Source organism: Candidozyma haemuli (assembly GCF_002926055.2).
Source record: "Candidozyma haemuli strain B11899 chromosome Unknown F_2014730914, whole genome shotgun sequence".
Lineage (NCBI taxonomy): Eukaryota > Fungi > Ascomycota > Pichiomycetes > Serinales > Metschnikowiaceae > Candidozyma > Candidozyma haemuli.
The window spans coordinates 699,606-726,995 of NW_020289912.1; the positions used below are offsets into that span (position 1 = coordinate 699,606).

Sequence of the window (27,390 nt, forward strand, 5' to 3'; positions counted from 1 at the left end):
TACTTTCTCGACTCCCTCAATGTCTTGATCATAGCGTTCTGCTGTTTTGCTGTTGTTCTTTGGCTGGAACCAGAGCTTCGGGCTGTGTTCTCTTACCAAAGCGGAAACTTGTGATGGATCCTTGAGCTCATGCATTAGACATTTGTTAAAATAGCGGGCCCCTCGCTGCTTGGGTTCATCGATGTTGTAAGCTTGTCTTGTTGTTTGCAATGCTTCGATGAAAAGTGGGTCTTCTTGATTTTCAGCCCAAACAACCTGCATTGCGTCACGATTAGTAAAATCCAAATCGTCCTTCAAGTTTTGGATGATATGGGAACTGTGTAATCTAACAAACTCCAGACGAATTGCTCTGCTTAAAATTTCAACATCACCGGCATGAGTCCAGAACGAGTCATGCACTGCTGCGAAGTTAATACCACCTCGATTAGCTTCTAAACATGTCATTTGAAGATGAATGGCATCCAATGAATGTATAAAGTTCGGCGCCAAAGCATTGAGTTGCTTCCTGACATTTATGTGGGTGAGACTGGACTTCTTGTGGATCATGACTTTTTGTAAAGGCGTCACAATCTCTTTCTTCTTGAAATGCCTGTAAGGCTGAACGACAGGAAAGCCAGATAGAGAGCTCCACATCATTGGTCTGTAATACTTCAGTCCAAAAAAATCCACATCATTCTGGAAGTTTAAATCCTCCGAGCGAAAGGACGTGATACATCTTATGCAATTACGGACTAGCCAATCCTGAATAGCCTTCGCCCCAGAAAATAATTCCGTGATCGTCTTTAACACAGTTTTGGCAATGTAAGATGCAACTTGCATTCTGGAGTATGACTCAAAAGTATCATTATCCAAATGCTTTGTAACGTCTTGCACTCTGGCTTCAATTTGGCGTGAAGCTCCAAATAGGGTCACACCATACACTGTGGTCATAACAGTTTGTTTTATGAGCTTTCTCGAGAGCAAAGGCTTGCTGATCAAAGCAAGATGCTTCAAATCATCATCTTCACTAGCAGAGTCTTCGTGAACTCGTTTTTTGACAAGCTCGAGAACGGCCAGATATACATCTTGTCGCTGAGCACTAGGAAGTAAATTGACGGACTTTGCGGCTTCTTCATCGGCTCCCAAAGCTGCATAATGCTGAAGACCATTGCAAGTACCGTCTTGATGAACAGGGATCCTTGATTTGTAGGTAGATGGTGGGCCATCGAAACTCTCTATCAGAAGAAGTTCTTTGCAAAGTGCGAGACACTGCCAAGGCTTGTCTCCTTTCGTCCACCACATGGAGCCACCGAAAGGATTCTGCGCAGATTCTATGATGTTTTCCATATTGGAGGCGACAAAGTGTATAGACTCGGGCATCGTGAGACTTGTTTTGGAGTAAAGGTTTGCCAACTGATACTTGAGCCAATCATATCCATTAGGACCGAGTTCCCTTGCTTCCCAAAACATTAGTACTGACCTAACTAAGTCCTCATTATGATGTGATAGGAATGAAACAGCAGGATATGCTCTTCCACGGAAATCAACATTGTGGGGAAGGTACATGATGTCTCCATTTTTACCATAAGAGTTTGCCAGTTTGTTTATGAGTTCATAGGTAATCCGTAGACCTCGAAGATCATTATAGGTCTGGATAGCTTGTTCTTTTAGGCGCTTGAAGATTCTCATAGCTTGCTTGGGGTCATCCTGATTACCAGGAGCGTTCTGTGTGGGCGTAGGTACTTTCTCAACCATCAACTCGGAAAGAGGAGGAGGAATACTCAAGAATCCTCGACTTTGTTCTAGGGCATGGTTAAAGACATCAAGCATTCCACGGTTTATAGTCCAGGGAACCGACCCAAGTAGACTTAGACTTCGATAAAGGGAGCTTAGTTGCCCAGTTTCATTTGCCTTTTCCATAAATTTGAACGTCGTTTTTTCATCAGGCGAGCGTACCAATGGAGCACAAGATTCTAGAAAACCTCCCTTCATGGGCGAGGTCCAATTAACTGGTGGGCAAAGCATTGGCAAGAGATATGAATCGCTATGGAAGATTTCCTTCTGAGATTGGAAATACAGCATGATCTCCTGGTCGAGCAAAATAATCCCAGACCTATGCAAAGGGGAGCTGTCTGGGGAAAACCTTTGATAGCTAATTGAAAAAACAGGCCGGCTAGTCTTTTCACCAGAAAACAACTTGGTCCCTCGGATTTCATCGTCGTTTTTCAATACACATGTATCGACAACGACCTTTATTAACCCACAGAAGAATTCTATAGCATCTTCATCATTGAGGTAGTGATCGAGGTCTTGCAACATAGGTCGAAGAGTAGGTTCAGTGAAGAATGACCATTTAAAAGAGCTTGAAATCGACCGTGCAAGAGTGATAGTCCGTACCTGGCCCGTGGCAAGAGTCAAGGAAATCATTCTGGTAAGGACCAAAGAGACAAGCTTTTCGACAGGGTAAACGGTGAAGAAAAACTCGAATTTTGAGAGGCTCTTGTGAGAGCTTTTATCAAGACTCTGAAGAGCAGAACATATCTGATGGTGCCATTGAATCATCTGTTCGCCATGCAAAGAATTGAAAGTTCGGAAATTTTGACCGTTTTGGTCGGAAGAGAAAGACTCTTGAAGGGAGCCACAGTAGTGTTCAACCTCCAATTGGCGGGCCTTATTGTAATCCAAATATGCTTTGAAGAACTCATCTTTATCGCTTCCTTCTAGCGAGTCATAAATTTCGAACATGGGACGCTGATCAGATTTGTATTGATACCTTGATGATCCGATAAAATCACATAACCCCAGATAACTCATGGAGCCGTCTTTGTTTAAAAAGGGCAGAACATTAATCTTAGTCTCCTCGGTAGATTTGTGCTGAGTAAATGGCCAAATATAATTTAAAGAACGTAAAAGTTGGGGGTAGTCGGTTTCGATGAGCTTTTCTAAGCTTTCTGTGGAAATGCATTGCTCATTAACTAGGTTTAAAGCAAGTTTCCGGATTCGATGGCGCCTAGCAAGGTCATCAGAAGGTAGATGGTCTAAATGGCGAACTAGAGCTATCACTAGTTGCAGCCAGATTCGGGTTAACTGAGATTCATCAACGTCCAGAGAAATATATTCAGGAATTGAGGCAACCTCGTCAATAGTCCGTCGTATTGCTGTAAAATCACGATCGGAACCACCCGAAGATGATGATAGCTGGGCAGCCAAGGTACTCAAACAAGAAATGTAAATCTGGACATTCCTCGGAAACGATGAATGCGTTCTATTTGACTTGCATTTGTCTTTGAATTTCCCCAATAACTGTAAAGCATGAGCTGTGTCTCCTTGGAAAACAGCCTGTAGGTAGTGATTCACTCGAATCCTAGTTTCATAGTTCGTGACTGTGTATCTCTTCTGCTCGCTTGCGATATCGTTGATCGTGTCCACGAAACTTGTATTGAGTACATGCCGAGGATCTGTTCTTTGGAGGACAGTACTGACCTGTTTCAACCTAGCGGTTGTCGCTATATGTCTAACAACATGCCGAAACATCTGGCCATCTTAGAAAGAACTGTTTAGTATGTACTGTATGAGATATGGATGAGCTTGAGATGAGACTGAGCAACGCCTAGGAGTAGTGCCATGAAGACCCGAAGAACCAGTCCTTCGACCATCTACATTCAATTTTATCTAAGATTACTAGGTATGTTCTCTGTAGTAGCTATATAAAGTAAGGCTCTTGTTGGCGTGCTTTTCCGACCAGTTCAGAAGACGAACAACAAATGCACTAAGTACTATAAATCAACTGGTTCGTAGCCGGGAACCTATCGAGACTCATACTAGGCAATCGCCATTTTAATTGTTTATGCTTGTCTGAATGTTGAAGATGACAGCTGGAAATTGGGATATTTCAGCAGCCACATATGCCTCTATTCCAAAACTCATAAGAACACCCCTTATGAGCCCACAGGAGAACCACAAGTAAGTACGTGCCTTACTTATAGAATCGGGGTTCCCCTTGGAACTGTTCAATCCCGATATGAGTCTGTGCTCATTGTCAATGAGAACAAAAGTGCCTCTGTGGTTGGTCCGAAGGTTATCCATCTGCTTGCTATATAAACTCTTCCAAACATCTCGACACACAAATTTCATTACATCCAAAATATCAACTATTTTGCTGAGCTGTCCCTCTGATTTGTACATCAACACCTCGGTGAGACGGAGGCCAGTTGCGTATCCGTAGGATTCAACACGCAACGTGACCTCATCTTGTGACAAGTGTTCAGATTCAAAGATGGCAATTCGGCCAGGAAGGTCGCCAGCAATCTTCAGTAGAGGCGTGTCAATTCGTGTTTGGCAATCCTTTCCAGTATCTTGCAGCTGTCTCTTTTCGGCATTGAGATGCGTCACCCTTAGCGATAGCGGCACTATTTCTTGAAGTAAGAGGTCTAGGCAAATCCCGTTGATTTGCTTTTGCGAGTCAAGGACATCCATAGGGTAATAATTGTGGGGTCACACTGGTGCCTTGTCTCTCTGATACTGCCTTCCTTTTCTGGTGCGGGAGGTGGTGATGTTTCCCTCCACATACCCTAGTTGGCGATACTGCTGAGAAAGGTATGAACAGGGAAGAAGGCATTCTTCAAGAAGTAGCGATGGAAGGATGTAAATTGAACACATCGATACAAAAGTTTTTGTCTTTTGGTAATTCTTCTTTTCTTTATCTTTTTCTTCATATATTTCAAAGCTTTCACCATGACGCACTCAACTACTCAATGGAGCACAAGTTTTGCAGCCATTTCTCCAACACGCTCTAAAAACAAAAAGCCACGTCAGCTGAATATCTTATGCCCTAAAAAGCTTAGATATACCTATACTTGGCCAGCAAGCCAACCAAAGCATCATCTTTTCCCAAGAGTACCAGAGCGGGTTCAGAAGAGGGAAGAGGAATGCAGCGGTAAAAATATCCATAAGAAAGAAAGTACTTCAGGATGCTCAAATTTGACCAGCGATGGTAATGAAAGCATTTTTGATAATGGCCGTCTTGCAACAAGAAAGACGGACACGAGGGGAACAAGTCCTCCTTCGACCTTACGAGAGCGCACCAGCCTCGGGTGTTTCGCCAACACCCAACTGGGTTACATCATGGATGAGCTTATCGAGACGGAAGCCACATTTTTGAAGTCTCTCGTTTTGCTCCGGGATCATGTCATCCGCCCATACCTCAAGAGATGCAAGCAAAGTGGAGCCCGCTGTGCTCCTCTCGAGGCTCTCGCAACGTTGGCGTCTAGCGTCATATCAAAGCACAGCACTTTGAAAGGACTTAAGGGCCAAGAGCTTCTTAACCAAATTAAATGCATTCTCGAAGATACAGAAACATATGTTCAGTACTATGTCAATGCTGATGCATTCTCGTATCTAATCATGAACTCACCGGTCGTATTTACTCCAGAGTTCACTAAGTCAATTGTTGAAAAGTTGGAAAAAGCCAACGCAGCTGACGAGAATAACGCTAAGTTGGACCTCTCCGTCCTTCTGTTGGTCCAAAAACCGATGTCTCGCATTGTAAAGTACCAACTACTCATTACTCTGTTATCCAAGGCTAATCCAGATAACACTGCAGTAGCTGAATGCTTACAAAGTGTCAAGGATAGCCTCCATCGGATCAATTCCGAGTTGGAAACAAGATCAACCAAGACTGAGGTTGATATCACATCGCTAGTCCGCTTCGAAGACACGATTGGCAAATGCCCTCAGTTTTATGGTAAGTTGAAGTACGCTTCAGTCGCAAGCCTTACATGGCCAAAATTTGGGAGAGATTGGTACATGTCAGGCAAGAACTGGAGCATGTCCAACACTGCCGCATTGCTTCTTTTCTTCGAAAGCACACTATGCATTTGTGAGCTTAAGTCCCGCAGAAGAAAGAGAAGAGCACCTCTTCTTGTCATACCGTATGATTCGTGTCAATTCTTGAGTCATTCAGACGAGTATGACGGCGGGCTCACCAACAAGCATGAAAGTTCTGTCAAGCTTCGTTTCGTTCGCAAGAACTGCGAGTACGAGGCAGTTCTAGGGTTTATTAATACCGACATCAAAGAGGAAACATTGTCACACGTTCCGGTGATGGGGACGAAGAGGAAGAGATACGGTGGCATCGAGTGTTACTTACCAGAAACACTAGCACCCAGCGATATTTGCATCAGAGCAAAAGACGTGAACAAGAAGAAGTACAAGCAATGCTACTTCCGGAAAGTTCTTGAGCATGATGCCAAAGATTCGTTGGAAAAATACCTCAGCAAGAAAAGCGGCAAGGTGCTTGAAAGTGTCCTTGCGAGGTAGGAACTGTAGGAACTGGACTGCGGGTCCAACCTACCGGTATAGCTTAGTATATATGGCTTAAATATACGATGATGAAAGAAGTAGTAGTATCCAAGTAGAACATGCAAAATATATAGAAGGGGCACTTTCAAGCCTCAGCAACCCACAGAGGCCATTTATAACTTATCAACAAATGTGTCCTGCGTTGGTCTGGACGTGTCAATGATCGTTCCATGTAGGTGTCTGCAAATCCTACAGCGCAGACATTTGCAGCCATAAGGCCAATGAAGAAACAAGCTACACAGATAGAAAAAGAGCCCATACAACGTTTACGACTTCTCTTACTTATTACCCCTCCTTTGCCTTTCTTTATCTTTTTATAAATTCTGGCCCAAACTCCCCTAGGCAATTGGTCCTCCTCGATTCACCTCCTCTAACGTTCTCATCGACGCACCAAACATAACCGAGCCCACAGTCTGGCTTAGCCGTAAACCGTTGACCGTTGAGACTAAAATACTTTAATACTGCAATTCCCCAACAATGGCATCAGAATAAGATACTTTAAGAGAATATAAGAAATCAGCCTTACTGTCGTTTTATGCCTCTCTAAAGCTCTCTCACATCCATAAGGTTTCCCCATTTTTCACCACAAACCGAACCTGGGGCGTGTGAGGCTGGCCAAGGGCCCTGGGGGCCCCAGAAAATTCATGAGTCGCCCTGACCACAACAGGCAGAACCAGCCGGGGACCCGTGTTCTCGCTCCCGGGTCGGTAGTCAGCCAGCCGTGCTGGGATGTACTTTGGCGGTGGCACCTTTAGTATTGTGCTGGCTTGTTCCGGAAAGGGATACTTGTGCGTAAATGTGAGTACAATCCGGTGGCGGTGCTGCGATATTATTGGTTGAAACCGCAGACTCGAGGGCGTGAGCATGGTAGACGCACGAGAGACGCACCGGTTCTTTTTTTTTTTTTTTTTTTTTTTTTTTCTTTCCCTCGACTGTTTGCCTCCGGTCTCCGTAGCGAGAATACACCAAAAGGAAAATAACCTAAAAAACAAGACTAAAAAAAAAAAAAACTGTTGAGAAACTTCAACACCAACTTACTACATACTTCTTCCACAACAACGACATTAGCGAAAAGCCATCAACGTCTTATATTCGTTTAATACCCAAAATTCCTTTCCTGGTCGCCTAGACGAAATCTTTTAAGTCAATCCGTCGGTTTTTTTTGTTTTTCTATTTTTTTTTTATTGAACTGGATTGAAGAAAAAAAAAAAAAAAAATAAGCACATAACACGTTACGTTCCTACTGGTCCTCCCATCATCCAAAAGCTAAGAAAGGACCTGTTTCATTTGAATCTTCTCTTGTCGATTCTTTACCCACATCATCCCTCATTATCCCGTGTTTCTGTTATCACATATCTTCCCAAACCTAACACCGACCATCAAGCTTCCTTCAAGCAATTCCTCACATGACTTCAGAAACTAATCTACAATTTGCATCAACAGGACCCATGATGAATGCAAATCTTAACCCGACCTCCTCGTTGCCTGGTCAGCCCAACCTCCTCTCGGGCTCCTTCTCCTCCATGTCCCAGCCGGCCAGCAGTCATCAACAGCCCTCTTCTGGCTCTATTCTGCTGCAGCAATTCTCCTTGAAGCTTCTGAATGTACCAGCCGACTTGTCGGAGAGAGAGGCTCAGCTCATCTTTGCTTTGGTCAACGATGACATCGCTAGTGTTGAACTCAAGGACCAAGTCATCACAGCTGTATTCAAGTCTTTGAACACCTGCATTACCACGGGGAAACTTCTCGAGCATAAGCCCATCTTTGGTGAAAACCTGCCTCAGGTCAACGTGGAATACGATGCAAATGTGTCCATGGCAACCACTTCCAGTGCATTCAACAACATGAGGTTATCCACCTCTGGCATTTCTCCGCCATCTTCCCATACTGTTCCTCTGGCGGCACAGCTTTTATCTGGATCCCAGTCTGGACAACAGGGATCCTTCGATTTCCAGAAACGCAAGTCGGTGGGTAACCAGAGATCCAGATTCCTTTTTAGCGATCCATTTTCAGGCACTACTACTCCAACGAATGCTAATGCTCCATCTGGCTCTATTGATTTGAGTGACATTACTGGCAAGTCAATTTTGATGATGGAATCGCATAATGATGCCAGAGAATACGAAAACCTTGTTCGTGATCCATGGTCTTCCCAACCACAAAACGCTATCAACTTTGGCTCAGCCCCTGAAACTCCTGGCATGAACGTTCCTAATTCTTTTGAATGGGGTGTCGGTTCTGGCTCCCAGCAGCAGCAGCAGCAACAACAGCAGCAACAGCCATCCCAGCAACAGTCTCAGCAGCAACCCCAACAAGGTCAACAACAACAGTCTCAGCAAAACCCACAGCAGCAATCTGGCCAACAAGGCAACCAAGGTAAGCAGCAGCAAGGTACTCCACTCAGCAGTGGCGCACCAGCGTCTGCTGGTGCCCCAGGCTCCCTCAATGGAGAGAGAAGAAGAACTTCATCAGCATTTTTCACCAACGGTTCCGGGGCCCAGTCTCAGGCCCAGCCGGCTTCGCAACCTTCGAATCAGCAGCAACCACAGACTGTAGCTGCCATCTTATCACAGGGACCAACGCAGTCGAATGGAAGCAATTTGACGCCGTTGACTATTCCATCAAACTCGGCTAATAGAAACGGTCCACCATCTGCCTCCACTCCATCGGGCACCCAACAGAACGCTCCTTCATCCCAACCAAACTCTGCTACTACTCCAACCAGTGCTGCTCGCTCATCAACAAAGGACGTTCCTGACTTGTCGTTGTTGGCAAGAGTACCTCCACCTGCTAATCCTGCGGATCAGAACCCGCCTTGCAACACTTTGTATGTCGGTAACCTTCCTCCAGATGCTACTGAAGCCGAGCTTCGTACTTTGTTCTCACCACAGAAAGGCTTCAGAAGATTGTCTTTCAGGACAAAGAACCAATCTTCCAGCTCAAGTTCCAGCTCATCTTCGCACAATCATGGACCAATGTGTTTTGTTGAGTTCGAAGATGTTGCTCATGCCACCATCGCATTGGCTGAGTTGTACGGAAGAGCTTTGCCCAGACCAAACGGTAGCAATGGTAAGGGTGGCATAAGGTTATCTTTCTCTAAAAACCCATTGGGTGTCAGAGGTCCTGGAAATCCAAGAAGATCCTCTTCGCAGCAAGGTTCTAACAGTGGAACAAACAGTAATGTTGGAAACTTTGGCTACCAAAACTTTCATTGAAGAGCCTACCATCAAGATCGCATCATAATCCAAACATTGTTCCTCATCATCACTTAATCATCCAGGGCTAGTCATCATTACTCATGCAAGCTCATCATCATGCTTCCTTTTACAGTTCATCATTGCCCATCATCTTGTCATTGATTTAATCATTATCCCCGTCATCATCGTCATCATCATTACGATTCATGCTTTTGGTTACATCTTGTTTAGCCCATGCCTTGTATTATTCTAAGTATTTTTCATTGCACTACTATGTTATAGTTGTTTTATACTCCAATGTTCATAATTACTCATCTCTTTATTTGCTTGAATAGTACTCTTCTGGATGTCATGACGATCCCGTCTGCTTCCAGAAAAAACATCCAAAAGATATAGAAAAACAGGATATAATTATTGAGCGTACTACCTGTGATAAATAAATTGAAAACTGTCACTATATAAACTAAAACCATTATCCTGACCCATTTGTAATCCCAAACCCAGCGACCACCCAAAAGAACACCAAAAAAAGCAAGGCAACCAAACAAAAAATAGAACTGAATAAAGGCGATTCTCTTATTTTGGGATTAGGTCTAACAAATCTTTCGTTTGAGCGAAGACTTGTGTAAGCCATTGGGATTCAAGAAGTGTGCCTGAAGAACAACGTTTGTCAGGTTTAGGATTCAATGCGTGAAGAATCAAACCACGAGCATCATAATGAAGCTTTTTAAATAAGGCCAACGCTGGATTCAGTGGATCACTGAAGTTCCGGTCATTTAGTTTATCAACCAACGCATCCAAATGCTTTTCGCCCTCGGGGTATCGTTGAATGTACTTTTCCATCGCCTTATTTCTATCATCGGTAGAGGTGTTTGCGGTAGACCAAGGCACAGACATAAGGAAGACATGAAAGTATACAACGCCAAGCGCCCAAATATCTAGAGCCTTGAAGTTGATCTTTGACACATCGATTTCTTTACCTTCATTCACATCACGCTCAATTTGGATCAACTCTGGGGCTTTGAAAGAAGTAGTACCGCATGATAACCCACTTAAGTTGGCGTGTTCCTCCGTTTTTGTGAGATCAATTGAATATCCAAAATCGTTAAGTTTAAGTACTCCTTTAGAGTCTAGAAGAAAGTTTTCAGGCTTCACATCACGATGAGCTATGTCATGACGATGTAAAAAGTCCACTGCTTTCACCATCTGTTTGAATATAGCATCTCTCAAATTCAGAGAAATTTCGACTTTCTTCGCCCGAAGTTTACAGAGATAATCCAAGAGATCACCATGAACGTAGTACGGAATGATGAGGGACAACTCTTCGGAATCACGGGAGCGGGCAACATCTAACACATCCACCACTTGTTTACTTGCGGCACATTTCTTCAAATTGTCAAACTCTCTGAATACCAGAGCTCTATAAGTTTCTGGTGTTTGGGACTTTTGGAACTTGACGGTCTTAATAACAACAACCACAGTGCCTTTAGCGTCGGAGGCCTTGAAGATTATGCCGTTTGCGCCGTCGAAGATGGGCTTACTCGCCAAGGTGACATAGTCTTCGCCGATCACCAGCTTGCCTGGCTCAGTAACGGGCTCAAGAGCTGAAAAGCAATCCAGGCAGTCGAACGACGAAGAGCCCGAGCGAGAGAGCGTGCTTGTCTTGTTGTAGGTGGAAACGCTTGATGCCGCTGAACGAGAGCTTTTCATCGGTTCGGAAGCGTTAGTCAGCGAAGCCGGTTTGAAGGTGGAGGAGGTCAGCATGGGTGGAGAAAACGTAGCGGAGAAAGACTTCGATGAGCTTTTTTGTTCAACTCGTCCCGACTTTTTCACTTTGGGCACCGACTCATTCGTTCGACGACGATTTAGGGAAGATAGCATGCTCACGAGAAATATAGGACGCCTTACTGATAGGAAAGCAACCCAGAAGGAGATGAAACAGATGCACGACGAAAAAGGAAATAACAGTGAAATAGAAACAGTTCAAGCGAGTTTCAGTATCTCCTCAAAGGAAAAAAAGACGACGGATAATTAGTAATAAAAAAAAAAAACCTGACAGGAAGGATGGGCTTTAATAAAGCCTGGAAATGGGATACCCGAACTATGTAGGAAGAAGCGCTTCTTCGCGGGGACAATTTAAGAAACGGGGCACTGATGCCGGTTCCCATTTACCGAGTAAGCAAAGGACCAAGAAGACCGTAGAAAATCTGGGGAAAAAAGAAAAGGTCAAGACTTAATTGGGTTTATCGCTTCAGGGGAGGAAAGTAAGGGGCTTTATATATGTGCGATTTGTTTTTGGTGTTACTGTTTGTTGGGTGCTTCCGTCCTCATTAAACGCATGGCTGCAAACCTTCAAATGGCGCGATCTTGACGTCAGGGACATGAAAGAGCATACGGATTGGGAAGAAGTGGGAGGAAAGGGCTGGTAAATCCCAGGCTGCTTTGTATAATAAGGTATATGTTCAAGAAACCGTTAAAAAAGAGGCTCGGTTTGTGCAAACTGGGGTAAGTGGAGATGCCATGAATACCATGATCGACGTAACAATGTCATTAGCAACCGAGCTGTAATGGTGATGGCACTTTTTTTTATTTTCTTTTGTGGTTGTTTTCCTTTCTGTTACCTCCTCCATTAAGCAGGTTATTTACCCCATTCATTTTTAATCTCTCGTGTTTCCAGTTAGGCGTTCTTGCAGAAGCTTAGAGGCATTTGGCCAGGTAATTTGCAACCGTTACGCAGCTTGGTGGGGCTCAAGCAAGCAACCACAAGGAAGGTTGAAGCGCTGTCTCCACAAACACTTCAATTTACCGAGTATTTTACCAGAGACAATAAAGAAAGGGTTAGTATTTCTGCAGCAGATAAGACTTACCGTTTACCCCAGCATGTGCCGCAGGATATGGCGCAAGAGAAGACAGGCCACTTGAAGTACCATTACGTCTGCTCCCCGTATTAAAGTGTAACCAAACTCTAGAGAAAGTTACTTTGGGACTGGCATAATCCGTTTTTGTAAAGTGCTGTTCACGTTGCTACCTTGTCTCCATACATGCATTGTTATGGCAATCTTCTCCTTTTGCAAAGCTTTATCCAGTCGAGGCAGTCCATCGTATCACGGCTTTCTCGGCTCCATCTTTCTCCACACCCCATTGTCCAGGGCCCCCCACCAAGCTCCACTCCCCAGATAAAGAGTGCCATTATTAAGCACGGGCAACGTCAAACTTACTGGTCGGCTGTGGATGTTCAAAATGCCGCTTAGACCATCTGGGGATGTTTGTGAGAAAAATGTAGCGTTGCATTTGGCTACTTAAGGTTGAGAGATTGTCACCTTATGGTTTTTTGCAACCTTACAATGGGAATCGTGTACGGTGGGGTGGACACTTTAGGTGGGCCTGCCAGGAAATAAAGATCATCTTTAAATTCAGATAGACGGTGTTTGGCGAATTTTCCATGGCCCAAGACTTTCCAAGATTCTGGCATATATTTCGTGGTCTGCGGCCCTCGTTTGTAGGTAAATGAGAACTTGATTCAACGGTTCTAAGCCTCTCAGATCAGTCCCACCTAGATGAATCACATATTTTTGAACTTGGGCAATTCACGTTTGTGAGGGTCCCAATTCGATTGGTATCATCGAATCATGCCTTTTTTCCCTCCTATTTTCTTACCTTCCTCTTTGTGTCTTATATCCTTCTCTGGGCCTCCCCTGCATGAGCTCGGCTCCGCCATAGCCGAAGAAACCGTTGCTTGAGAAACTACTTGGCTAGTACTACAAGCATGTCTGGCTTGGGAAAGGGATTGTCATCATTTGGCCATTCCGTGAAGGATAAGAGCACGTCCTTCGGCCATACTGTTAAGGACAAAAGCTCTTCTCTTGGAGTATCCGTGAAAGACCACGCCTACCGCAGGAAGAACTATAACGTGGATGATGACCTACTAGATCACTTGTACCACAACTTGAAGCAGTCCCAAAAGGCATTGAAGTATATCAGTGCACAAACAGATCGCTTTTCGAAGCGTTACTGGCCTTTTGTGTTTAGGTCGATGACCAGGGCAACCAAAGGTTTCCTAGACTTGACGGGCGAGAACTCTTTGGAGTTTGAAGACATTGCCGAATACTATGACGCTTTTGATAAGGTGCTGGAGTTCCTGGAACTGTTTGCTATGCATCCAAAGGAAAGACAGCCAACAATTCCTAGTGTGAATTTTGCATTGACTAACTTCTTATTCACAATCGACCAATTGAGAGAGAAGGTTGCGCTAGATTCTGAACAGCTCGCAAAGCTAGTTCATCTGAAGAACGATGAAATGAGGCAACAACTTAAATACTCCATGAAGCTGTTGAAGTTGAGAACAAAACGGAAGATCAAGTACCTTGATCTTCAGAGGAAAACGGAGAAACTTATGAAAAAGAACGTTCCTTTGGATGAAAAGGACCAAAAGGAGCTCAATTCGCTCGAACCAAAGTTACAAGAAGCCAAAAACCAGTATGAAAACATCAACTCACGTCTTAAACTTACACTTCCCGAGACCGTTGCACTCCTTGAGGAATACGTTGATACCATAACCAAGGTCATTATCAGCAGCCATGAGGAAACATACAAGCAGATTGAATCGGAAATTCGTGAATTCTCCGTGTTCCATGGCTTTGCTATACACGAGAAGCTTGAAGGTTCTGAACAGTATCAGGCTCTCATAGATGCATGGGAAACTGCGGTAACACCAACTAGACTTCGAATCGAGTCTTTTGTGACGTCAATTCATGACAGGAACCCTGAAAAGCTTGACGAGGATATTGAGGATAAGGACAATACATCCAAGATGTACAAAGCCTGGCTGCTGGCCGCCCACAAAGTGACCGACAGGCTGCATAAATTGAAACCAAAAGACCATGTGAATGGTATCTTTAATGAAGATATTACTGCTGATCCCCTCCAGTCTTTCCTCAAATACGAATCCCAAGAATTGAACCAGTCTGAAGACTACCATCCTTCCAAGACATTAAAGGATACTGACGTCCATGTTCCAGAGAGGGATGTCAAGGCTCCTCCTCCGCTCCCACCTCGCGATGATTTACATCCAATTGCATTGTCACCACATATCGGTGTGATGGCTTCTCCAAATCCTGGATCTTGGGGTGATGTCACTGATTCCAATGATCAGCCAGACTCTGATTCGGAACTTTCATTGTCATCAGACAAAAGTGACGATGAGGAATCGGTGCTTTCATCCGACATGCTTGCTGCAAACGTTACTCCTGATCAAAGTGTACAAAAACTCAAGTCGATTTACAATGAATCGAAGAACGACATTAAGGTTGCGCCAATAACTACATCCAAGTGGTTTCAATTCAGCACCAGAAAGAATGTTTTCGATAAGACTAATACCGTCTCCTACAAATTACTAGAGCTTAGCAAGTTCTTCGATACTGCTTTGAGCTACCCTGATGGACTGAATGAGGTAGAAGAATGGGTTGCGACAAGAGACTTCGATGGTAAAGAGCCGGGGGATCTTTCCTTCAAAGAAGGAGACGTTCTTCAAGTTATAGTCGATCTTCAAAAGTGCACAATTTCTCATCGTGAAAAAGGTGATAACTGGTTTGTTGGCGCTACAAAGAGTGACGGTCCTCGCCGTGTTGGGTTTGCTCCTATTTCATACTTTGGTAGAAATTAATCGACTTCGCAGTTTAATAACTTGAGTAGGCTACCAACGACTTTTTCTGGGTCAGCACGAAGACCATTATGGAAGAATTCGCTCGTGATGTACTGCCGTAAGTTACCATTCTCTTTGAAAAGTTTCAGCTTCACCTTCATGGTAAGATCAAAATCAACATACTGATCATAGTAATAGGTAGCTGCAACGACAGGCAATGTATCCCAAGTAATTGCAGAGAATTTTGTATCATCGTAAAGAGCGGTCCAATCTTCATAGGAATGAAGAGCGTGGGCTACTTCTGTCAAAGGACGCAACTGGGCGTAGTCGTGGAACATCGACTTGAATACCATCTCGCCAGTGAAGTAGACTGGATCATCAGATTTCAAAAGGTCTTCACTGAAGACGAATTTCTCGTTTCCTTCAGCATACCGTATCCTATCTGCCGCCCAGTTTGTTGCACTTCCTTTGTTATCAGCATAGATGCATTCTTGGAACAAGGCATACAAGATATTCGTATCGAAACTATGCTTCAGTTGTACATCACTCAAAACTGCGTATGTTGGTTCTCCAAATGTCTCCAAGTCCCAGGCAAACTTAACCACAAGCTGATGAATAGCATCGGTTCCTCCAGAAGCCCCAAAATTAAGACCCAATTGTTGGAAACGTTCAACAGATAATTCACCTCCATCAGGTAACAAAACCTTGTTTGCATTCAAGTATTGCAAAATTTTCTTCACACGGTCCTTATCCCCAGGATACTTCGAATAGTAATGGAAGTTTCTTTCAGCAGTGCGTTTATAGGTCTGAGTATAAACGTCATCGGCAGTGAACCCAACCGGTGGAACACCTCCTGTTACGAAGACAGACTCCAAACTATCAGCATGGAAAGAAAGGTACGTGAAGCAACAGAACCCACCAAACGACTGGCCCATGATCAGCCATTTGGACTTTCCAAAAAGCGTCTCTCTCAAGTGTTCCAAGTCTTCCACAATGGAATCAGCTCTAAAATGAGTCAAATACTCCACAATGGCTTCCGGAGAGCCTTTAGACTCCAAGAGCTTTGTCTCGATCGGAGTACTCAATCCAGTCCCTCTTTGATCATAGTAGATCACCTGGTAGCCATTATCAGTTAAGATCTTTGTGAGGCCACTATTTGTCAATGGAACAGCACATGGGAACCCTGGGCCTCCCTGGATATAGGCCAATGGCTTTGCATCTTTGGGAAAAGCAACCTTCTGGATGTCCTGATGGAGCTTATTGTCGTACTTCTGGTTAATGTTAGCGACAATAGTGATCTTCTCTCCAGAAGTCTTGGAATATGAAAGTGGAACAGAAAGTGCAATTCTTTGGTTTAAGAGTCCATCACTCACGAAAGCGTCAATTACTTCGTACGCTGCCATAACGAATGTGGTGATTGTTGAATAGTTGGAAGTTGGGGTTTGGTGCCGTTCGCGGAGCGGCTGCAAAATGAACCGGAAGGTTGCAACCGCTCGAAAGCCAGGAACAGCCATCAGTACATCTCCAGCCTAGGTTACATTTTCTACTTGGATTCGGTCTTCAACAGTCACTACTTTCTTTTGTGAGACGGCTACTACACATTTGTATTCAGATTAGTCCATTTTATTACCCTACTATCACAATTAGTAAACGAAACCCAAGATCTTACCGGAGACGTGCTTTCTTCTGGCCTCCTCGTGGTCCATGATACCAGCAGAGGTGGTCAAGATGACGAAACCGAACTGTCTGGCTGGCAACAAGTTGTCAGTCCATCTCTCGATGTCACCGATCTTGACGTTGAATCTTGGAGAAATGACACCACACTTGTTCAATCTACCGGTCAATTGAACGACGATCTTACCAGATCTGTGGTCATCAATGTACTCGAACTCACCAATGTAGCCTTTAAGTTAGTATTATAATCCACAAAAACTGAACGTTGCAACATAGAGAAAAAATGTCGAGGAAGAATAAACGATAATGAGGTAGGTAAAACCGCCCAACATCGTGTAAGAGAACCTCCTCTTCGATCTCCCGAATACTTAAAAGACAGAAAGGGACTGATACCGTTCAATCCATCCAGTTATCAATTCGGGTTTTGGGTGTTGGTAGAAAGGGCAACAATTCAGGAAGTATAAAGTGTGTTATAACATACCGTGCTTCTGCATAACCTGCAAGAATTTAATAATAACCTTGGAGGAAGGTCTGATCAAAACCTGACGCTTGCCGGTCTTCTCAGCGTTGTTAATGGAGTTCAAGGCATCAGCCAAAACGGAAGTTCTAGTCATTTCTAAGAAATGAGTTAGTATAAAAAATTACAACCAAACAAAACAGAAGCCGCATGAGTGTCCCAAAGGATTCATGAGCAAGAAAGTGATACAAGGTATTTGCTGTCTCTGGGCACTTCCTTATGAAGTGTCCATCCACCAGGAGACCAGATCCTTCACTGTCATTTCTGTATCGTAAAGATAAACAAATGATGGTGTCAAACTGCTCAAGACATCAAATTCTTATACCATTGTTTCGTTGATTGCTTTACCTCAACATCAGCCCTTCTGATTGTAGCATGTTGGATACATACTTCAATTAGTTATGGAAAGAAAGTAGTTTAGTGGTTACTGTGAGAAGAAAAAATTTTCGCCTAGATTTTTGCAGGAACCACACGAAAATTCTGCACGTGACGTGAATTCGTTTGGAGTTGTTTAGAGATCGATAAAGGACAACCAGAGAACATAATGCTGCTGAAATATATATATGAGTAGCTAAATCAAGTGACATTGGTTATTTGAGTATCTTCACATTTATCTTCGACTAATCAAGGTCGGGCTGGGCAACAAACACAGAGGCTGATTAGATACTGTAGGGTTTCAAAGTACTTGCAAAACTTCGAAGTTAACGTCCAACGGGTATAGCTTGCTTTCATAATGCTACTTTTATTATGTTCATCTGGAATAGATTTTATCGTTGGGTTGTCGCCATTACTGGGGTTGCAAATACGTAGACCCGTGCACCGCATCTACTCATTGATACCTGGAGAGATGCATGGATTAGAGACAACCAAATGCATAGCTTGGGCCATTTAAGGTCGACCTTTCAACTCAGGAGGCAACTCGTGTCTAGCCTACGGTTCTCAAAATTAAATTATTCAAGTAAAAATGACAATTCTGACAAAGATAAAGAACTAGCTAAGAAGGATGAGGATAAGGCTGTATTCCAAGTGAACCGAAAGACATCTTCATCAGCGCCCGCTGATATGCCCATTGATCAGGGAATTCAAAGCTTGATGAAAAAAGACAACAAGCCTTACGTGCCTAAGTTAAGACACGACAGGCTCTCGTACGATATGCCTGGAATGCCAAATCAAGACGAATTCACGAAGTTCTCCAACAAAGTGCAAAAGCCAAAGACAGTAACTCGTTGGAGTAGATATATGCCTAAGGTTTTGGCGGCTTTGCTTGTGTTATGGGGTGGCTATACCGTCAAAGTGTGGTATTTCCCATCCGAAAAGGGTTCAGATAGTAAAGAACTCTTGGACCCGGATCATTTCCATCCATTCAAGGTCACTCATGTCAAGCAGGTTGACGAGGATCACTTTTTGATTGAGGTTGTTCCTAAATTCAAGAATTGGCAATACAGCTACTATGCTAACTACGAAGGAAAGACGATCTGGAATGGAGATAGACTCTGGTCCGTTGAGATCATGCAGCCCCAGATCCAGATCGTGAGATCCTACACTCCTTTACCTTTATACTTCATGAAATCTGAGAGAACCCGGTCTGGAGAAGAGGAGCCGCTCCTTAGAATCATTGACAATGACAGAGAAGATTATGATAAGGGTGGAGTCATGACTTTCTATATCAAAAAGTACGATGATGGAGAAATGTCGAGATATCTCACTTCTCGAAAAGTGGGCGATATTATTGATATTAGAGGCCCATACACTGACTACAAATTTCCACATCACCCACTTAAACAGTTTCATCAGAGGCCTATGTTTAGGGACTTACCATCGAAGGTCGAGGCTGAATCACTTTTGCCTGTTTTGAAGAAGGAGAATAACTTACCTGATTTTGATAACCTCAATTTCTTTGGTGCTGGTACAGGCCTTGCTCCTATTCTTCAGTGTCTTTTTTCCAGAAACCCATACAGAGGCTTTGTGGATGTTCACTATTCTGCCCACAAGCCATCAGAACTAGAACCTTTTAGAAGATACCTATTCTTCTTAGAGAAGCTTGATAGGATCAGGCTTCAAACTCATTACGATAGTCAACCAAAAACTGCCCTTTCATCAAAAGATATCCAGAAACCGCTGAAACCAAACTTTTTGAGTTCTATGAGGGTTGAACAGCTGATGGAGAAAAAGGAAGAGTTACTGGAAGAGGACAAGTTGAAACTTAGAATGGCAATCATGCGTGATACTAAGGAAGAAAAACAGTCCAAAGATACAGTCCCAGCTGAAGAGACCCAGCGGGTCCCTCGTTACGAAAATGCTCTTCATCAAGCTCAACATACAGCTGCTGAGCCAAAGACTCCACCATCGCTTGCAGTGGTCTGTGGTCCCGATGGCTACGTGGACTATGTGGCGGGCAAAAAACTTCTTGAAACTAATGAGCAAGGAGACGTGGCTGGTCTTCTTGGCAAGAAAGGCTGGGATAACTCGAACGTTTTCAAATTATAACCAACTTCATGTAAATAGAAATGGTTGCAAATCACCAAAAAGTCCGAATCTGGTCACGTGCGAGAATTTGCATAGAATATCTTCTTCAATGTATAGTATCAAGACTACTTCAAGAGGTCCAAGTGATGGCAGACGAGCGGCGAATATCGCTGGAGCTTTTCTCCCTAGTGAAGCCCACTTGTGTGGAACTCTCACAAGTTTCTTCCCTACCTCCCGCTGATCTCAATGAAAAGTCCCCATTACTCATTCAGCACCTCCAGACGCTATGTAATCAACTCGATCAGCACAAAAACCGTTATGATAAGCACGAATACGTCCTATCGTCGAAGATCGCCGACTATATTTTCTTTCCTTTGACAAATATGTTGAAACAACCCACTTTAGATCCAGATGCAACGAAGCATGTTCTCCATATCATTGCGTTTCTCTTAGAGAATTCCTGGATGCACCAGATCAATGAAGCCTTACTAGACCAATTGTCACCAATAATCGTGTTTCTATGTCGTGGTACAAGCCTGGAGCCAGATAAAGCTCTGGTCTCGACCCTAAGTCTTCAGTTCAAACAGGAGGTCGTTCTTTGTCTCAATAGTCTCGTTCACTGCTTCCCGAGAACTTACTACACTGGAGACACGCAAAGAAGATTAAGCATACTAGGGGACATAACTACCATCCTTCTTGATATTCTTGGCAACATACCGCAACCACTTGATCAAGAAAAGAACGAATTGGCTGACAATGTTATTACTTGTCTTACATGGCTATACTCTGTCCGAGTGACCTCTGAACAAACGTCTTTCGTTTTTCCTGGAGTTATTTCGAAGATGGTGAACTTTGTGGTTACTTCCAAAAACTTGCATGCTAATACATTACAAACAGTGTTTCAGCTACTACAGACTTTCATTATTAAGGTATTTTCTGATTCCTCCTTGGATGCAAGTGTTTTGGACCTGTCGCCGAATATCGCTGATTTAAGCTCGCTCAAAGCGCTTTATGATGAGAAGCCGGATAACACCGATAGTGCTAATTCGGAGCAGCTTGTTTCCATCAAAATCAGCACTCCAGAGAGTAGCCACAGGACAAAATCATGGCTTTCAGCTACCTCAAGGCAGCTCAAAATTGCATTAATAACATTGTTTCGACACATCCTCATTAAAAGAGGAGGTATTCGAGACAAGATTGTGTCCCACGAAAAGCTACAAGATGCTTTATTCCTCTTTATCAAAGAGATCAATGCGCAATGCTCGCAGTCTCTTTTCGCCAATATTATCATAACAAGCATTGATTTCACTTCATTGCTCATCCATTGCATTTCCAAAAACCACGATACTAATGAAATACTACTTCGCAAGGGTACTGAACTCTTCATCGTGGGTAGCGCATCCTATTTAACTCTTTTGCACAAGGTTTTGACTCAGAAAACAGATGATCTCATCTCCAGTCAGTTAGATCGTATCCTTTTATCAGCTGATGATGACAAAATTGGACTCACTCTTGTTAGCATTCAGCTCCATCTACAGTTGTTGGATCGGCTAAGTGCTCGCATTGGTATCACCTCTTCTGGGAGTGAACCTCGTCTCAGGGCTGTGCAAAAGTTATACCAAGGTATTCTCAGCAAGGAACGCCTGTTGGAGTTCTCCACAGATGGCAAAAGACGTACTGCTTCTGGGATTAACGGGCCAGCAGACACCATCGGTGACGTATCCGAAGAACTGCAAAACACATTGGACTCTGTCGTTCTTCCTCTGCATATCAATGCTAGAAGTGTGAAGAAGTTCCTGGCCCCAAACACAGCACCCTTACAAAATAGAGAAACGAATTTAGCCTTGCTATTACGCACTTCGGTCTCGATGAACAAAATGGAGGATGCGGCAGAGATCAGAAGCTTCTCGTCCTCCTTCACTACTTCCGTTTATGATGCTTTCCAAAACTTCGTCAATTTCATCGGGGCTTCATCGGAAGACATAACAAGTCTCATTGATAATTTACTGTTGGAAGACGATGGTCTGATAAAGAGTAAGGGTGTATTTCTATGGTTGTCCAATCACCTTCTTATGTCTTCGAGGGCCAAGCGTGAGGCAGCGGATATAAGCGATTTTATTACTTTTTCGGACGATCTTGAGAATAATAGTGAAGAAGAGGAAGCTGGATACTTGATTCTCGACTACGCTAGAACAATCTTTGATGAAGCCCTCGATGCTCGCAAACAATGGTTAACTCCAGACATCAAAGGTCATCAAGGTAGTGACGAAATGAGCTATGCGATTGCTCTTCAATCCCTCGGGTCTCTTTCAAAAGTATTAAGCAAGCGTGACTTTGAAAGTGATGTATTGATGGACAATCTATACCTTTTACTTGAAGCAATGACTCAAGGTCCCAACTCGATTGTTCATCATCTGGCAAAGAAGGCTTTATTCAGCATCACTAAGGAGTACTATGAGGGAAGCCTACAAAAACTAATTGAAGCAAATTCAGATTACTTGATTGACTCCTTGAGTCTCAAGCTCTCTGTAATGAGTGATTTAACACCTTCACTTCCTGGGATCATGTTGCTCGTACTCAAAATTTCTGGTGCCGACTTGGTCAAATCAAACCAACTTACAGATATCCTAAGCGAGGTCTTCCTAGCGATCGATTCTTTCCACGGCTACTCTGTTTTGGTCGAGAATTTCTTTCTTGTGTTCCAAGAGGTCATCGCTTTGATTAAGAAAATGTATTCGAAAGAGTTGCTTGATCACAATAAGTTGAAATCAAGTACAGAAGTATCGCCTTTTAAGCCCTGGGGAATGAGGTCAAGAAACCAATTTGTTGAAATCATCGACGAAAAAAATAGACAAGCAGATCCTTTCTCGGATTACGACCCGGAAAAAGAATACTTCAAGAGGAAGCCTGGGGTACCGTTCGGTGATCAAGATTCCGATGATGACAGCGACGACGACCAGTCCAATACACCCACAAAGGACGAAGACAAACCCTGGCCTTCACCAATTCCCAAAGAGACATACAACCTTGTTCTTCAGATCTTTAAATATGGTCTACAGTTACTCACTCATCCGTCTATAAAGCTTCGGCTTACTATATTCGAAACGCTTAAAGATGCGTATATAATGGTGGCCTCTAATTATGACCAACTAATGCCAGTCATGGCCGAATTCTGGCCCATTATTATGGCCAAGCTTTCTGGTACTAGCACTATTTCGGATTGGGAACATCGCGACGCAGAATTTAGACAGCTTATGGAGCCTGCAATAGAGTTTGCCAATGTGGTATTTGAAGAGGATTCAAAACACGGGTCTTTTATGAGCAGGAGATTCCTCGACACTTGGGAGTTCCTCTCCAAAAAAGGCCCTTTCTTTCAGACTAAGGCTGACACTGGCAAATCAAAAGCCGTTATTTCGACATCTGTGGCCCCATCGGTACGGCTTGCATATGTGAAGCTTTTTGTCACAGCACTCAACAACTATGAACGCCAGATACCGCATCAAACAGCAATTGAGATTGCCAGAGTGTGTGTGAGGTTGGGCATTAATGAAACCAAGTTTAATCTCAGCAGGGATATTAGAAGTTCTTTATGGGTGATCAAGAATTATAGATAGACCACTAATCATCAATAGTAATAGCATCATTATTAGGAGTATCCTCAGTACTCATCAAGTCATGGATGACTGCCTTCTTTATCGTTGGCTTTTTGACCGGCTCAAAAGAAAGTGTTTGCTGACCCTTTGGCAAAACCTCAACAGTGCTTTTCTCAGGCTCAGCTGCTGCTTTCTGCGGACTTGCGTGTTCCTCTGGGGCGTGGGATTCGGAGTACTTCTTCTTGTCATCGTCTTGCAAATTGATAGTCCTTTCTTTGATCGCTTGGCCCACAGGCTGAGTCTTAGGAATCGTGTCACTCAAGAACTGCAAAGCATCTTGGTTGGACACAGCAGTACTTAGATCTTTATACTGAATCTTTTTTCTCTTTTCCATTTTAGCATTCATTGAAGCATGTTCCATGAAGTATTGCACGAAAAGTTCGGTGGCTGCGCCGGTAGCAAACACGGCACCTTGAGAAGCTGAAAAATAGTCTGGGTCCATTTTGAAAATCTTCTTAATCTTCGAAAGAGGCAACGACATGACAGCCTCATCGACAGCCATTGCGTCGTCGTCCACCTCTCCATCCGCGTCCTGCTCAGTGTCCCTCTGTTCATGAGAAGCCTCGGTCATCGTAACATCTTCGGTGGTCTCAGTAGCCTGATTAGCGTCTGGAGCAGGCGAAGCTTCCAGTGGAAAAGGCGATGTCGCAGGAGTTTCGGACATTGCTTTCTGTGAACTTGTCAATGAAGAGGACATTATGTTGGAAGGTCTTGATTCTGTAGGAGCGCGTCTAGAGACTTAAGTGGTGTATGGATGCAGAGATGAGTACTGTTGAAGATGCCAAAGCATACTACGAATAAAAGTATCAATATGGGGCTCTGAAGACAGAGAAATATCATTAAAATCGTGACGTGGAGCTATTTACAAAAGAAAAGGTTATGCGTTGCTGCACCCAGAAATGAAGGGGAGTGTTACTGTCAAAGTTAGTCCTTGACAATGACAGAGTTCTTCTCTGCCTCGGCCTGTGCACGTTCTGGGTTGACGAACTCCTCCAAGTAGTTGTTCTTCTCCAAATCCACGTCATTGTAGTTCTCGCCGTATTCTATAAAGTCTTTGATATTGTTCCATGCCAATTCAGGACTCTTGAAGCTGTCACTGTAGCCAGGAGTTCTCTGCCAGATTTGTGGAACGTCGATAGAGACAAATGGTTTAAGGTCGGTGGTGGCCAAGTCCGGGGGCACAACGTATGTTCTGACCTTCTCCCAGTTGACCATGTAGTCACCGTGTTTCGTCAAGTTACCAACACCGGACGAGCGAGTACCTTTGTAGAAGTTCTTGTTTCCCAGCTTGGTGTAGAGGGCATGTCTCTTAGATCCAGATTTCGTGTAACCATACCAGATCTGACCGTCTCTGTATGTCTGCCACGGCCTTCTCAAGTTGGCTCTTGTGGACTGCTGAAAGCTGAGGATAGTGGATGCCTTCATAGTTTATAAATATGACGATGAATCAAGCACAAGCAATTCTAACGAATGTGAACTACCAGTGTTGAAGGATGATTGATTTAGGTTAGCTGGTGTAAAAATTTTGTCTTCTCAGTAGTAGGTGGTGTACTGGTGTGAAAGAATGTAGTGCGAGCTGAGTTTTTGCAACTCTTGGTGAATACGCAAGAAAATTGTATATTGCGAAGGTGGAATCCACTGGAGACTGAGAAACCGTGAAACAGACAAGTGCTGAGAAAAATATAAAAAACGTAAAATAAAGAAAAGAAATCATAAAAAGTGAATGAAGAGAAGAAATAGCAAGTGAAAAACAAAATTTCAAATGAAATCTGACTAATTAAATTTAGATCACTGCAGAAGTCTACCTAGTCTACTATAGTTAACTGGCACTACGTCCTCTACTTAAGAGATCCACCAGTGTCTAAGCCTTATTGGCCCCCTAATTTCTCAAACCACAATCATTCAAAATACACCAAGCCAAGTACTACCATTGCTAACAACCAATTCCTTGTCCACTTCATCAAATACTACACTGCACTAGTCCCCTTACATTTCCCAATTGGTCTATCCATCTACCCACTTCTGGCCATGCCACTATTTCCTGAGCATAAAAACAAGGCTTTTTTCAGAATCCAGAAAATAATCCCCATGACTTTCCACCAACCAGAATTCACTACTTTTCCGTTTGTGTATCTTTTTCACACGTCAACTGCGTGCCAACCTTCTATCAATCTTGTGTCAAGCGCTGGAAGCACTACCAGCTGCAAAAACCTGTCACATGTAGTGCGAACAACGCTTGTACCATAGTAACTTTTAGCAATTAGGCGCTATCTAGTGAGCAAACGGAGGGACACACACTCTACCCTGTACACAGGGGGTACTAGGCCGTCAAGAGTAGCAACCTGGTCTGGGTATATAAGACATTCTTGCAGTCCATTCTGAGATAACCACCGATAACTGTTTGTCATGGCAGCTAAGATTCCAGAGGAGCCTGCTAATCCAGGTCCTTTCGGCGTGCAACACGGATACGACGATATTGAGATCCATACGGAAAAATACAAGGATGAACCTACGCCTCTTGCCGGAAGACAGGGTAAGACCAAGGAGTTCTTCAACACTCACACAGACACGGAACACCAGAAGAAGTATGCTAAGGAGGGTGCTAAGAGAGGATTCAACATGCTTTTCCGCTTCTTGTGCCATTGAAACCACTAGGAACGCTCGTTTGCAGCCATTGCCATTGTTCTTGTACTATATACTTAATAAGACTAATTAAAGCTTGGGTAAATTTTGTGCTGCCAACTCCACCACACGCTTGGCAAACCCGTAGCTGCCTTGGTATCCACCGCCGCCAGCGCCGTAGTTGTGGATGAGCCATTTGCGTCTGGTGTCCACCTCGATACGCATACCTCCGTCTCTGAACGGCCTAAGGCCAACGTTCACTTGGACGACATCGAGGAAATTTGGGTTGTTCTTTGCCGGGTCAATGATCTCAGGCGCAAATGCTACCGCTCTTTGTGAGATCTTTACCGAGAGCGCTTTATCCTCCTGAGGGTCCCAGTTCTCCTGCAAGAAGCTACCACCAATGATAGTACCTCCCTCTTTACGTGGGAACATGTAAAGCATTTCATTGGGCTCTTCAAACCCTTCAACGCAGATGATTCTGCTGATATTGTTTCTGACGAGAAGGACTTGTCCCTTGACTGGGAAATTCCGTCTTGCGTCATTAACACCATCAATCCTATAGGCCATGAGACCAGCGCAATTGATGACTAGATCTGCTTTCTCACCAGAAGAATGAAGGTGTAAGGCATCGTCAATGTTGGTTAGGAAACTGATTCTCTTTAAGGTAACCCCAAGCTTGAAACACTCCTGCAAGAGGTAGTTCAAATAAATAGGTACAGAAATGACCACGCCATCAAATTCCGTACCGTAGACAGTACCTGGGAGAAGATCCTCCTTATTAATCTCTCTTTCGTTGGCAAAATCACCAAACCAATGGTTATACTCGGAGGAGTCGCCATTCACCCTTGCCAAAGCAAGATGCGTATAGTAATTAGAGTTAGGACGACGCCAGACTCCTGATTGGGGATTATCAGCAAGCTTTTGGAACTCATGGTATCCCGGTTCATCCAATTCCTGAAGTCTTTTATCGTTCTTCCCGGCAAATGAGTGCCAGTTGGCTCCAGCATATGGAGAAGCGTAACCTAAGCTCAAATCACCTGGTATATGTGCAGCCACAATGGTAATGTCGTACTTTGGATCAGCACGCTTGAGCTGGAGAGCGGACGTAAGCCCAACGACGCCGGCGCCTACCACCACTACCTTTCTGCTAGAAGACATGTTGGTGATACTGATTCGAAGCTTATCTAGTATAGTGCGGTACAGACTAAGCGCGGAATACTACAACTGGTCCACCACACTCAAAGGGGTAGTAAAAAAGAGAATCAAGTGTTTCAAAAG

General features: G+C 43.8%; 12 protein-coding genes across 12 annotated transcripts; 5 read left to right on the plus strand and 7 right to left on the minus strand. All coding sequences in view use genetic code 12, as the record gives it.

Annotated features, from left to right (window-relative positions):
* Positions 1 to 28: 28 nt before the first annotated feature.
* Positions 29 to 4,455, minus strand: CXQ85_003985 (uncharacterized protein; the record flags this gene model as incomplete). Its single annotated transcript, XM_025487617.1, has 3 exons — positions 29 to 49; positions 97 to 3,412; positions 4,163 to 4,455. The coding sequence occupies 3 exons, from the start codon at positions 4,453 to 4,455 to the stop codon at positions 29 to 31; spliced, it is 3,630 nt and encodes a 1,209-aa protein (XP_025344633.1).
* Positions 4,456 to 5,103: 648 nt separating this feature from the next.
* Positions 5,104 to 6,297, plus strand: CXQ85_003986 (uncharacterized protein; the record flags this gene model as incomplete). The annotated part of the gene is made up of 1 exon (XM_025487618.1): positions 5,104 to 6,297. One exon carries the CDS (start codon positions 5,104 to 5,106, stop codon positions 6,295 to 6,297), a length of 1,194 nt encoding a protein of 397 aa, XP_025344634.1.
* Positions 6,298 to 7,745: 1,448 nt separating this feature from the next.
* Positions 7,746 to 9,554, plus strand: WHI3 (mRNA-binding protein; the record flags this gene model as incomplete). The annotated part of the gene is made up of 1 exon (XM_025487619.1): positions 7,746 to 9,554. One exon carries the CDS (start codon positions 7,746 to 7,748, stop codon positions 9,552 to 9,554), a length of 1,809 nt encoding a protein of 602 aa, XP_025344635.1.
* Positions 9,555 to 10,112: 558 nt separating this feature from the next.
* On the minus strand, positions 10,113 to 11,300 carry CXQ85_003988 (uncharacterized protein; the record flags this gene model as incomplete). The annotated part of the gene is made up of 1 exon (XM_025487620.1): positions 10,113 to 11,300. One exon carries the CDS (start codon positions 11,298 to 11,300, stop codon positions 10,113 to 10,115), a length of 1,188 nt encoding a protein of 395 aa, XP_025344636.1.
* A 2,002-nt stretch (positions 11,301 to 13,302) lies between these two features.
* CXQ85_003989 (uncharacterized protein) lies at positions 13,303 to 15,198 on the plus strand (the record flags this gene model as incomplete). Its single annotated transcript, XM_025487621.1, has 1 exon — positions 13,303 to 15,198. One exon carries the CDS (start codon positions 13,303 to 13,305, stop codon positions 15,196 to 15,198), a length of 1,896 nt encoding a protein of 631 aa, XP_025344637.1.
* A 30-nt stretch (positions 15,199 to 15,228) lies between these two features.
* On the minus strand, positions 15,229 to 16,580 carry CXQ85_003990 (uncharacterized protein; the record flags this gene model as incomplete). Its single annotated transcript, XM_025487622.1, has 2 exons — positions 15,229 to 15,238; positions 15,292 to 16,580. 2 exons carry the CDS (start codon positions 16,578 to 16,580, stop codon positions 15,229 to 15,231), a joined length of 1,299 nt encoding a protein of 432 aa, XP_025344638.1.
* A 240-nt stretch (positions 16,581 to 16,820) lies between these two features.
* On the minus strand, positions 16,821 to 17,465 carry CXQ85_003991 (40S ribosomal protein uS8; the record flags this gene model as incomplete). The annotated part of the gene is made up of 2 exons (XM_025487623.1): positions 16,821 to 17,080; positions 17,333 to 17,465. 2 exons carry the CDS (start codon positions 17,463 to 17,465, stop codon positions 16,821 to 16,823), a joined length of 393 nt encoding a protein of 130 aa, XP_025344639.1.
* Positions 17,466 to 18,238: 773 nt separating this feature from the next.
* Positions 18,239 to 19,855, plus strand: CXQ85_003992 (oxidoreductase; the record flags this gene model as incomplete). The annotated part of the gene is made up of 1 exon (XM_025487624.1): positions 18,239 to 19,855. One exon carries the CDS (start codon positions 18,239 to 18,241, stop codon positions 19,853 to 19,855), a length of 1,617 nt encoding a protein of 538 aa, XP_025344640.1.
* Positions 19,856 to 19,980: 125 nt separating this feature from the next.
* CXQ85_003993 (uncharacterized protein) lies at positions 19,981 to 23,396 on the plus strand (the record flags this gene model as incomplete). Its single annotated transcript, XM_025487625.1, has 2 exons — positions 19,981 to 23,362; positions 23,392 to 23,396. 2 exons carry the CDS (start codon positions 19,981 to 19,983, stop codon positions 23,394 to 23,396), a joined length of 3,387 nt encoding a protein of 1,128 aa, XP_025344641.1.
* A 56-nt stretch (positions 23,397 to 23,452) lies between these two features.
* HFL1 (DNA polymerase epsilon noncatalytic subunit) lies at positions 23,453 to 24,184 on the minus strand (the record flags this gene model as incomplete). Its single annotated transcript, XM_025487626.1, has 1 exon — positions 23,453 to 24,184. One exon carries the CDS (start codon positions 24,182 to 24,184, stop codon positions 23,453 to 23,455), a length of 732 nt encoding a protein of 243 aa, XP_025344642.1.
* A 227-nt stretch (positions 24,185 to 24,411) lies between these two features.
* On the minus strand, positions 24,412 to 24,912 carry MRPL27 (mitochondrial 54S ribosomal protein mL41; the record flags this gene model as incomplete). Its single annotated transcript, XM_025487627.1, has 1 exon — positions 24,412 to 24,912. The coding sequence occupies one exon, from the start codon at positions 24,910 to 24,912 to the stop codon at positions 24,412 to 24,414; it is 501 nt and encodes a 166-aa protein (XP_025344643.1).
* Positions 24,913 to 26,199: 1,287 nt separating this feature from the next.
* DAO1 (Dao1p) lies at positions 26,200 to 27,270 on the minus strand (the record flags this gene model as incomplete). The annotated part of the gene is made up of 1 exon (XM_025487628.1): positions 26,200 to 27,270. The coding sequence occupies one exon, from the start codon at positions 27,268 to 27,270 to the stop codon at positions 26,200 to 26,202; it is 1,071 nt and encodes a 356-aa protein (XP_025344644.1).
* Positions 27,271 to 27,390: the final 120 nt, after the last annotated feature.